The sequence below is a fragment of the Manacus candei genome, unplaced genomic scaffold, assembly GCF_025592945.1.
Source record: "Manacus candei isolate 608988 ecotype Guabito, Panama unplaced genomic scaffold, ASM2559294v1 h1tg000014l, whole genome shotgun sequence".
NCBI lineage: Eukaryota > Metazoa > Chordata > Aves > Passeriformes > Pipridae > Manacus > Manacus candei.
Window position 1 is genome coordinate 54,790,445 of NW_026138062.1, and position 11,981 is coordinate 54,802,425.

The following is an 11,981-nucleotide window of genomic DNA, read 5'->3' on the forward strand; positions in this document are numbered from 1 at the left end:
TAAAATTAGCTATTGGTTTTCCGTGTATATATCATCAGCTGTGGCTGTGGCCAATGAATATCAACAATAATTTGGTAGGGAACAGCTAGAATCATGGACAAAATAATATATCTACAGGGAGAAGCCCTGAGATTGTACTTCAGCATATAATGCTCCAGAGATGATCCAAGTGTAAATTGTGATCTGAGTTTAATAACTTCAAATGGCCACAAAAGTGAATAATTAAGAAACTATTTATCTTCAAAGAGGGAGCAGCAGGGCACTCAGCCAGGTGAAGAAACAGAAATGTTTGTGCCTTTTAGATAACCGCTCATTATTGTTTGTAACTAGTCACCTCTGTTAAATAATTGTGCTTTAAAAAGATAAGAGGAATCTGACCATGCAGACTTGGGCTTGTCAAGTCACAAGGAAGGAATGTAACTAGTTTGACATACAGGTCAAACACACTATTGAGCTGAATCACAATGCAGGAAAAAAGGTCTTGGAGTCATCATTGGCATTTCTATAAATTTATGGATCTGGATTTCATAGAATATTCTGAGTTGGAAGAGACCCACAAGGATCATTGAGTCCAACTCTTAAGGGAATGGCCCATACAGGGATTGAATGTACAACCTTGGTGTTATCTGAAATCATTATCTCAGCACAAATTATTTTCAAAAATACCAAGAGTATGTCATCATCACTATATTACCAGAAAGGGTTTTGAGAATAAGACAGAAATTATGTTTTGTAACTGTACAAAACCTTAGTGTGCCCATTTTTTGAATGTTGGGTAAAGCTTTACTGTCTACATCTCCAGAAGGAACTAGTGAATTAGATATGATACAAAGAAGAGGAATTAATGCCGGAGGAAATAGAGTACCTACCTTCAAAGGAAAAATTCAGAAGTCAGGGATGCTTCAGTTTGAAGAGAAGGAGGCTGAGGTGTATATGTAATTAAGGTTTACAAAATCAGAAAAACACTGAATAAGCTGGACGTGGAATTGTTCACTAAATTGTGCAATACAAGAAACAGGTGCCATTCAAAAGTAGTAAACAAAAGATAGATAAATTAGCAGCTACATTAAGGTGTTTCTTTACACATCAGGTTTAAGCCTCTGGAGGTTATTGATACATGTGGTTGTGAAGTGGGCAGTATCAGCCAGTTCAGAAGGGGATTAGACGCATTCATGGGGAGGCTGGATACTAACAGGACTGGGCCAGGGATAATACCTTTGGATATTCCCTAGTACAACGATTATGGATGCTGGAGAAGTATGAGGGGAAGATACTGTAGGAAGCAGTAGGCTCATGTGTTCGACCTAGATGCCATCTCTTGTTGCTACTCCTGGAAACAGAGCACTGGGCTACAGCTACCTCTGTTGCACTTTGTTGTACAGTTTTACTTCTTACATTCTTATGTTTTAGTTGTTTAATGAAGATGTTTGCTCAGAGTTTTAAATGGACTTGCGGCAAGAAGCTGATCAAGTTTGTCTGAGAAAATGGCTTCTTCCTATCGCGATCCACTGGTATTGCTCAGTGAAAGGAAGAGTAGATTGAGCCTTTATTTTACTGGTGTCATGCACATCTTCATGTCTTCCAGATTTTTTGTATCCAGATTTATCTAATTTATTCCAAGTGATAGAATACTGTAGCTAAATGAGTAACATTTGAGCTGATGCACGGTGACCAACCAAATGCAGCGATTACTTGCCCCTCTTGCCAAGTAAAACACAGTAGCTTAAACCGTGATTTAGTCTGACAAATGATTTGTGGTTTAATCCTAGTACCTCCTGATTCCCACACCAACATACAGTCACTTACTGCAATTTGGATGATGAATGTTAACTCATTAGGCTCCAGTACTGAATTTTTTTCCAACTGAAATCACTACCCTTCAGTGCACTTTTATATATTTTCTCCCCCTTTTATCAGGCTTTTCCCTCACAATATTAATGCTTTAGTCTTACTTAGGAAAAGACTGTGTGTGTTTGAGGATTAGAAATGAGTATAACTTGGTAGGACCCAAAACTGTGTATTCGACTCAACAAATGCTGTTTAGATCACTTGGTGTTTTGGTAACTGATGTAATGTCGAATCCGCTGATCCACTGAAACTCACGTGCAGTCTTGGCTGTGGAAGCAAAGTCTTACAGAGCTGAATCAATGACTGCATAGCTTTTGAAGAGAGTCCTTGTCAACACAAGTGTAACAGAGCACCATCTCCTCTCTATCCGTGACTAGAAGAAAGAAATGAGAAACTGCTTTGAACCAGATGGTGATTCCTCCTAAATGAAGTAGGAGTCTTGACCTTAGTATTTTCTATAAAGTTCAATTTACTCTTTGTACCTTGCAGAGGATATATTTGGAGCATCTTACTGCACTTTGTCTTGTGCGCAGAAGATTGCAGGTCAAATAAGCATGAGGGAATTAAAAAAAATAAAACTGTAGGAAAGGCAGAAAGAAGGGAAAGAGAATCAACCATAAATGTTTCTCTAACCACTGAGCTGTTTTCTTGAGGTCAGATACCTCTACACAACATTGGTGACCAAAATAGTCCAGTGACTGCTAGCTAGGAAATTACTATATTTAAAATGTAACAACAAATAAATTGCAATTAATAATGCTAGTAATTCTTACTTGCTAACAAACACTTTTTACTGCCTTCCATCTGGGTTGTTATATCACGTTGCAAGCGCGAAGCTTTGGACATCCCTGAGACAGTTAGCATGCTCTTAAACATTCAAACCTGCCAATATTGAAAAGAGTGAATCAAACATGTAAGCAAAGGAGCAGAACATAGGTCACTTTTTTCTTTTGATGATTATTATCGATATAGCTAACTAACAACAGACAGAATGACAGGAAAGAAGTTAAAGAATATGCGTCAGCAATACTTGCCTCTTTTACTAATCCAGAAATGAATGTTTGAAATGCAAAAGCTGAAGAGTGTCTGTAAAGAAGCTAAACATGGATTCATCCAACAGAGGTTGTTGACACAGCACATTTCTTGTCTCAGCCTGTAGAAGATCTTTCTCTTAGCAGAAGGGGGGCAATCACTCTGTCTGATGTCTTTCTGAAACTATTAAAATTTCACCATCACCACAGTTTCCACTGAATGTTAAATGAAGATTCTGTTGCATGAGCTTAAGTGGGATCTTTTCTTATTATTTTAAACCACCCTTGTAGCAAAGGGCACGTGGAGGCCTGATCCTCCTCTTTCACTTGCAGATCAGTATTAGTTTTAATAGGATTGCAGAACTGAGGGACAAATTAAGCCTCAATTCAGGCTGTCCTGTAGTTTGACTTCTGCTATTATCCCTGTTTTGCAGACAGGTTAGGGTCCTCAGGTGTGACTAATTACCTTTCTGTGTCTGCTGATCACCAGACTGTCACTGCCACCACCCTTGCCCTATCGGTGTGTTGTCCTGGTCAGGGAGATAACTGTTCCTGCCTTGCTCCTGTCTCTTTGCAGACATGGATTTGTGGAGCAGCCCAGCTCTTCCTTTTCCCTGGTAGTTAGCTCAGGCTTCTATGAAGGGCCTACAGTTAGTTTACTGCCAGACATGCTGCAGTGCAGTATGGCTCAAGTAAGAACTGGGAACAGTCTGGCTTGAGCTTAAATAGGGCTCCTGAAACTATGGGCAGAGGGGATGGCTGAAGGGTACTGGTGAGGACAGTTAAGGGAAACCAGTGCACTGATGCAGATGAAGATTGGGTAACTTATTGGCACTGGAAATGAGAAAAGTTAAGAAGGTTTGTCACTATTAATGTATTGCCTAAGAGTGTGGAGAGGCTGTGGCACAGTGGCAGACAGCTGATTAGTTTACATGTGTGTTCAACTCTGCTCTTGCTAAAGCATTTTCTTTCTTATTTACAATATGAGTGGATAGGATCAAGAATGGTATGTGAGTGTAGGATATTCAATCCTGGCAGTGTCCAAAACTTCCCATTAGCTTGTCACTTGACTTTCTTGAAAAAATAATATTAAAAAATGGTTTTCTGATCCTTTTTATCTTTATTGATTTTGAGAAAATGTGCATATAAATAAAGGAGATTAAAATAGATTCTGGCTTCATACTTTCAGGTTCCTGAGCATGCAGAACTTGCCTGGATTCTTGGGTGCTTAACTAATGTGCCACGTCTGCTACGTTTGCCCCAGTGGAAGGTATGGACAGTTTTGTAGATTGAAAGGAAATATGTGGAAGTTCAGTAGAATTGTTGTCCTTGAAATACTTGTTATCTGTGAAGTCCCAACTGTATCTTGGTTATCCCTGCTTTCAGTTTAAGTAGTTCTGTAGTCCTGTGGTGGAAGGGGGGGAAAAGTGTCTTTCTAGGTCTGTTGCTCTCAATGAACGTTTTTCTGCTGGAAACTACAGAATAATATTATTGGCAGAGACTTGCAGAAACAGTACTAAATATGAGGTTGGTTTAGTGTCGTTGAACTGATTTTGCTAGAATATTTGATGTTGTTTCAATAATTTTAATGCCTATTTAATAATGTAAAACTACTGCAAGATATTGCAATGGAAACCTTGAGCCTTGACAGTTAAGGAATTCCATAAACAGTTTTTCTTTTTCCACTATAAAGAGTGGCTGTTCTGTAGATTTTATGGAAGAGTCTTCAAAAGAGTTATATGTTGGAAGAGGAGTATAGAAATTATAAATATAAAAAATGTGCTGAGTGATAATCTATCTTAAATGTTTGCCTTTACAAGTTTCAAATGTTCATTATCTTAATCTTGGTACTGCATCAGCATGACGGCATTAACAGTTCTTTCATTTAATTTCCTTGTATTTTATTTTGGCATTTAGTAAGCAGAAAAAGCAAAAGAAGAGAGAAGTATCTGAAAAAGAAAAAAAAAAAAAAGCACAGCAGCTTAAGAGCAGTTTGGCTTGTAGAGTTCAGAGCAGCCTTAAATACCTCCAGATGTTTTCTTTTTTCCTGTTTTTCTTCTTAATTAAATAAAACCAGTAAACCTTAAATACAGCAACCAGCATTAATGCATGTCTTAGATTAAAGCAAACCTTTTCAAACCTGAGGTTCTCAAGTTAAGCTCTTAAATCCAACTTTGACTGGATTGACTTTCCAAATCTTCAGATAGGTGTTACAGGTGCTAGGCTTTGCAAATTAAGTTCCCTGAACCCTAGGCACTTAGAGATGTAGACAGAATATAGGATCTGTGGGAGAGGGTGAGAAAAATTTGAATATATTTGAACAATCTTAATGAAATAATTAAGATTTCAAGGGGTTTAGTATATTTAACTATTGCTAAAAGCCAAATGTAGATATGCCATTGCTAGAACATAATTATTATCTGTAGCCTGACTATTGTGATTTAAATGATCCATATTGTAGAGCAGTAAAGGGCTTGAAGACATTAGGTGGATTGTGGGGAGCAGCATGAACTCATGGAGAGAACGCTGGATTCTGCCTCTGTAGTTATGGGTTCTCCTAGCTGTTGCTGACTGTCCTTGTGACTTTGTGATCACTGTCTTAATTTCTTTTCTGTGAAACACAGGTGCTATATACTCTTTATATCTCTATTGTAAAGTGTTTCAAAAATTTATTTCTGAAAATGCTATTTTAAAAGTAGAGTTTATTGATACGAACTGTAATAACCTAGCCTGATTGTTTTGAATTTGAAATCATTTTTATTAATAGGGTTACAAACAGAAAACACAAGGCTGTTTTCTTCCCACTAGAATATCAAAACAGTGTAGGGAAATTCATAAATAAAAGACATAGAACATATGTATTCATAAGGAATGGATTTTACATGACACTCTCTTCTCTAGAGTTATGCAATAAGTTACTCAGTAAGTCAGAATTCTAATTAACTAATTAACAAATCGCAGATTTTTATACCATTAGGCAAAAGTGTGATTCCTCTCCGTTTTTCTTTTTCAAACAGATGAAGCGTGCCAGCCAGAATAGCGAAGGAACTGTTGGTTTGTTGACTTACCCTGTGCTTCAAGCAGCAGATATTTTGCTGTACAAGTAAGAGGCAGAATGTGAGCCCATGGGCAATGTCTGTTCAGCTACATTAGAATGAATGTTCGTCAGGTCAACATGCTAACTTATTAAGTGGGGGAGCTGGGTGTGATTAGATCAGAAGATTGGAAAGGGATGACAGACTCTCAAGTGGCTGGTTGAAATCTAGCCTGGCTAAAAAGCAACTGATAGGGCTGTAAAGAGAAAAAGCTGGTCACTTGAGAATAATTCTTAGGGAATTAAAGCAGATTGATGTTTAATTGTGCATATTAATTGTTCACACACATACACATTTTTTTAAGTAGTTACACTTAATTTTATGCAGTGTACTGTAGAGATACTTAAACTGTCTGTATGTAATATACCAGTAGTAGTGTGGGATCAGTGTAGCCCAATTCATATTGATGAGAAAAGGTGACTGCACCTTGTAGGATCTGGGCTAGTTCAGTTTTCTCTGTGGGGTACTATGTGCTGCAATGGTAATAGCCACTATTGAGAGACTGATGATTTCTCAGCGTGCCCAAGCCCATAGCCTAGCTCATAAGAATTGCTGTGACTGGTTGTATTTCATAATATGATTTAAACTGTCTCAATTAGTAAAGGTTGGAGACAATGCACTATGTATTATGTTCTGAGCATATGTACTTTGTGGCATTGTTCTGAAGGGATGGTGAGAGTATTTGTCGGGACAGAATAGTAGTACAGAACTGTGAGGATGGGGATGTTGTGACAGAGTAACCAAGAGTAACCAGTTGTTAATTCAGAAAAATGTATCTAGAGAAATTTCATTGTAAGTAACCATAGTAGGGGAAAACAGTACTGTTAGAAGACCAGTAGATGGTATTTCTAACTCACCTGAATTTTAACTAAAACTAATGGGAAGCAAGCAAAAGAAATAATCGGACTATTATAATGGTCTTCTTAGCAGTGAGTCACATTTGCTTGTCAAGCAGTATTTAAGGGTGAAATTTAGAGAACTTTATCAGAAATCACCTTGTTTTGATTGAGCTCAGCTATGTATGTCTCTTCCATCTCTAGTCAGATCATGTAATTCGTATTTCATTAGTAAAGCCAGTGGCTTGTTTGCTATTATATTAGCAGCAGGCTGTCCACACAGAGCACAAAACAAGAAGTGAAAGAAAAAAAATCACTTTGAAAAAATTTGACATAATATATTTAATAATAAATGTTGTAATGTAAAAAAAATACTGTAAGGAACAAGAATTAGGGAGAACTGGAAATATAGGAAGGAAGAAGAAGAATTTAGAGCTAGAGGAGGGCAAGAAACAGTACTAACTCAGATGAACCAAGGATCAAACAAATAGGAAAATAAACAGAAAATTACAGAAAGGAGTTAAAATAGCACCAAAACAAAAATATTTAAAAAAAAATCAAGGAAAAAGGCAGAGGTATTTATAGAGATAATATGTTTTCTCTTCCATGGCAAACTTTGTGAATATGGAACCATTTTGGCATATGGAAACATTTCTTTTGACCTGCTTAAAGTATATTGATTATGGTAACTGATTTTCTCTATGTTAGTTATAGGCCACTGTGATTTTCTGTTGGCTACTGTAACTGTTTTTAGGTTGCCTTGCTGACTGTTTGGAGGGGAATAAAGGTGGACAAATTGACTGTTGAATGTGAGCCCAGTAATTCAGAATCGGAAGGAAAGAGTACCGTGTTGAACTGAAATTTTCTGGGAACTTAAAAGATGCATAGTGAACTTCCTTACTCTGGAACATATCCAGGATTCTGAATACCCCACAAGCTTCAGAAAAAAAAAAAATCTCCTGGGGGGTGGGAGAGTAATCAAAAGCTGGCACGATTTCAAGTCTGCCTCATCTAAAAGAATCATACATTTTTAGCAAGTATGATTAACTGTGGGAAAGAATCGCCAGGGGAAGTAATGGATTCTTCACCTCCTCGTGTCCTCTGATGCAGATTGTGTTTTCCTCCAGAAGTGTATTCAAGCCATTGAGTTCAATACAGAAGATCAGATGATCCTTTGAATCTGACAGTTCTAATCTTCTAATGATAACACTTGTGACAACGGAGGCACTGACCCACTTGATATTTATTCAGTGGTGACCCATGAGGAAGAACCACTCTCTTCTTTCCTTCCCTTGGTATATCCTCAGTACTAACTTCTCAACAGCAGCTATGTTTTCCTGAAATTTGACATGACAATGTGCTTGCACTTTACGCCTTGCAGACCTTTCTTGCTTTGTTTGCACACTTATAACACGTGCTCTTTGATCTCCAAAGAGACAGCAGGAGATACTACAAAAACCTTCTTTGAGCTGAGTTTATTGAGTTGCTCTTACAGGTTTCTTTGCCATGTATGTTTTCGTGAGGGGCTATTTTTGCTCTTGGAGATGTGCTTCAGTTCAGCACAAAATGCAGACTCATCCTGGGATATGGTCAGTTTTGGACCTTATTCCCACAGAACCTGTATCTAACTGGGACTGAGTATTTGGCTCAGTCTGGCCCTCAGTCGTGGCAGAAGCTGTGAGAGTCTTGAGTAACATTTCGGCAGAACCAGAGCTTTGCTGAGTTTCCTGTATCTGTCTTTTATTAAAAGGTCAACACATGTTCCTGTTGGAGAAGATCAAGTCCTGCACCTGGAACTAGCCCAAGATATAGCACAACATTTCAACAAGAAATATGGAGAATTCTTTCCTGTGCCCAAAGCCATTTTAAGTGAGCTGGTCTTGGTTTTTTTTTTTTTCCCTTAACTGCACTTTTAAGGTTGAAGATGGTTTTAAATATTGTGGAAATAGTTTCAGGGACCAAGAAAAGGGTACAAACTGATGCTAAGGGAGTGGAAAATTAAAAACTGACAACGAGAGACTAGAGGCTGTGAAATTTAACTCCCAAGATAGACATAAGGCTTTACAAATCCCTGGTAGAGGAATGTACGTGACGTCTGGTATTCTAGTCCAGGGGGCCAGATGCACTCTGCTGCTGCCAGTCAGCCTTGCTCTTCGAGGATTGGACTTCGTAAGAGTAGGGTCTCTGCTCCATGTTGCTAGTTCAGGAGACAGGTAAGCAACAGGACCTCTAGAAAGCAGAATTCTCGAGGTCCAAGTGGTAGATATTTACATTAAGCCTATTAAACACCGTAGATGTGGTGTTCAAGAATTTTTAAGGGTGTTTAATATATACTTGCATATCTCAGTACATGTCTCTTACAGAGCTTAAGACTTTCCAGTTTTGATCTTACACTCAGGGAGACTTATAAGGAAAATCTTCTCAGCCATTTTTGAGCTATAAGGTCATAGGCCAGGGGGTGAGGAGGAGTCAGATGGCACAAATGGCGTGTTTGTTAAGAAACGTGAAGAATTGGGCAAGGAAGAAGCATTGCATCTTTGTTGGAAGTAATGTAGAGGAATGCACAGCAGAGACCTTCGCCCCCAAAAGGGCAAGGAGCTCTCACCTTAGAAAAGACAGGCAGTAATAAACCTTTCTCAATTTTCAAGCCTCAGTGACAAAAACGGTATTAGACCTAAAGTGGAGCTTAGAGAATACTAGGCATTGCAAACTGCAGTTTCTAATGAGCAATTGAATACTAAGTACTATAAAGAAGAGCTGAGTGTAGCCTGTGATGCAGGTGAGACTATTTACCAGTAAATAAAAAGAAGTTTTTAAAAAACAAGAACATTTCACCTTGCTCATGAAAAGCATTCCTTCATAAGTTCACAAGTATATGCAAACCAACAAAATATCCTAGATGAATGGAGAAGTTAGGGAACTATTCAGACTCACTAGCTGTAGGCAATGCAAATACCTGAACTCATTCGGATTTAGAGAAAAGAGACAGACTTCCAAAAGGTGATTCAGAACAGAGCACTTTCTGGGGCAGTCTGAATTTATGTTGGAAAAACCTTTATCATTTCACTGAGTACATAAACCATCTATGAGGAGTATGCAGGTAAATTATTTAGCTGTATAAGGTGTCTAAAACCAATTGATGTGAATACTCTCAAGATCAGTGATACTTTATGACCTCCATGAATTATGTTTCTTGGTGTTTGGGTGTATGCTGTTAAAGTACTTTGCAATATTCCCCTAATGCTACTACTCTATTTAATGTACATGCATATATCCTAGCAATTTGTACAGTACCCACACTTTTCTTATCTGAGCAGTGCTTTACTTCTAACAGAGCTGGTTATTGTTCAGTTAGAGAATTTTAATAGCTGTCTTTATTGAGATTTAGGAGAATTACCAGGAGATTATGGGTGGAAGAGTTTCTTGAAGTAAGGAGATAAACTCTTCTGGGATTCTTTTTTTACCAATGGATTTAACCTGTTTCTCCACTGCTCAGAACCTTTCAGTGAAGTCCATACTCTTCAGGTAACTTGTTCCCAGTGTCAGTAATATAAGGGAGGAGAAATTATGGGGAGAAATCAGCATGTTAGCCACAGAAAGTATTAGAAGGAGTCCTAGCAGAAGTTTCTGCTTAGTGAGGGTGGGAGAGACGGAACAGGTTTCAGACAGTTTATGGTAGGAGAAAGATGACTTTTTAGAAGAACGGAGAGGGCATAACGACAAAATAGTGCATAAGTGATTGTGCTCACAACTCATTTTTGAGCAAGGATAAACAGCTTCATTCTGTGTTGTTAGCAAATTTTATAAGAAACCATTGTCTGCATTCATAATTACTCCTTTTTTTTTTCTTTTTTAAGGTACAACAAAGAAAATAAAATCCCTCAGAGATCCAGCAGTGAAGATGTCCAAGTCAGACCCACAGAAGTTAGCTACTGTTAACATAGCAGACAGCCCTGATGAAATAGTGCTGAAGTTTCGCAAAGCTGTGACTGACTTTACCTCTGAGGTGACCTATGACCCAGCTGCTCGCCCTGGTGTCTCCAATCTGGTGTCCATTCATGCTGCAGTAACAGGGCTCAGCATCAAGGAAGTGCTGCACCAAGCCACTGGTCTCGACACTGCTCACTACAAAATGGTGGTAGCAGAGTCAGTTATTCAAAAATTTGCACCTATCAGGAATGAAATCAAGAAACTCCAGGAAGACAAGTCCCATCTGATAAAGGTTTTAGAGGATGGAGCAGAGAAAGCCAAAGAACTGGCTGCCCCCATCTATCAAGAAATAAGAAGACTGGTGGGATTTCAATAGAAGCTACTGAGTAGTTGCAAGGATTTTTGTATCATGGGACAGACATTTTGTTATTTGTAACAAAATCACTTATTAATTATTAATCATTTTGGTTTGAAACAAAAGCTTTTTTCCCTGGAAGATCCAAGTAGAACATTGAAGGTGATTGCATTAAAAAATGTGCATATTACCAGTGGGACCATCATTAAGCTTGCTTGGATAGTCAAAGAGGGAGGGCAGAAACAATCATAGTTCACAAAGAAATTGTGCAAAAGCAGAGTATAAGGTTGCCTCTATGGACTTGTTTGATTTTTCCACTGACCGCTGCAAGAAGCTGAAGTATAGGCAAGTGATCAGAATCTACCAGAAAGATTTGTAATCCTTTCGAGAACATACTTAGCTGTGTATGTAATCTTGTTACAAATGGACAGTTCATCCCATTGGGGGTTATTCAGCTTTGATAAGGTGGTTGAACATGTTTTGGATAACCAGAATAAAAGCAGAGACTTACAAATAAATGCTCAGGGTGATGAAGAGAGAATTTATTGCTTCTCCCTATCATGTCTTCAAATTCAGTCTGACTTTTTTATCTACGTAGTTGTGCGAAGTGAGCCAGTGTGTCTCTTTAAAACTCACTGGATACTGTGCTTGATGACTTCTTTTGATAGTCACTCCAAAGAATCCAGAAAGTGGAGTTGAATTTCACTTCTGCCACCTGTATCATCCTGCTGGTCGGGTCTAAGGTACTTCAGTGACAAATGGTGTGCTTCAGCTGCTCCTATTCTGCCTGCTGTTCTGTTTAGCAGGGAGCTCCAAGATTTTCAGTTCAGCATCAAGTTCTAGGATTGCTTTAGAAAAGGTGTAGGGAAGAAGACGTAATCCTGAG

The 11,981-nt window shown here is 38.4% G+C and overlaps 1 protein-coding gene across 2 annotated transcripts in view; it reads left to right on the forward strand.

Moving 5' to 3' along the window:
- WARS2 (tryptophanyl tRNA synthetase 2, mitochondrial) overlaps window positions 1–11,636 on the forward strand; it is a 38,382-nt gene extending 26,746 nt beyond the window's left edge. For both annotated transcript variants that reach the window (XM_051780291.1, XM_051780290.1), the window contains 4 exons: window positions 4,069–4,149; window positions 5,897–5,982; window positions 8,561–8,679; window positions 10,668–11,636. In XM_051780291.1, coding sequence (XP_051636251.1) covers window positions 4,069–4,149; window positions 5,897–5,982; window positions 8,561–8,679; window positions 10,668–11,116 — 735 coding nt within the window. In that variant the 3' untranslated portion in view covers window positions 11,117–11,636. The remainder of the gene's footprint in view (window positions 1–4,068; window positions 4,150–5,896; window positions 5,983–8,560; window positions 8,680–10,667) is intronic.
- The last annotated feature ends 345 nt before the right edge of the window (window positions 11,637–11,981 follow it).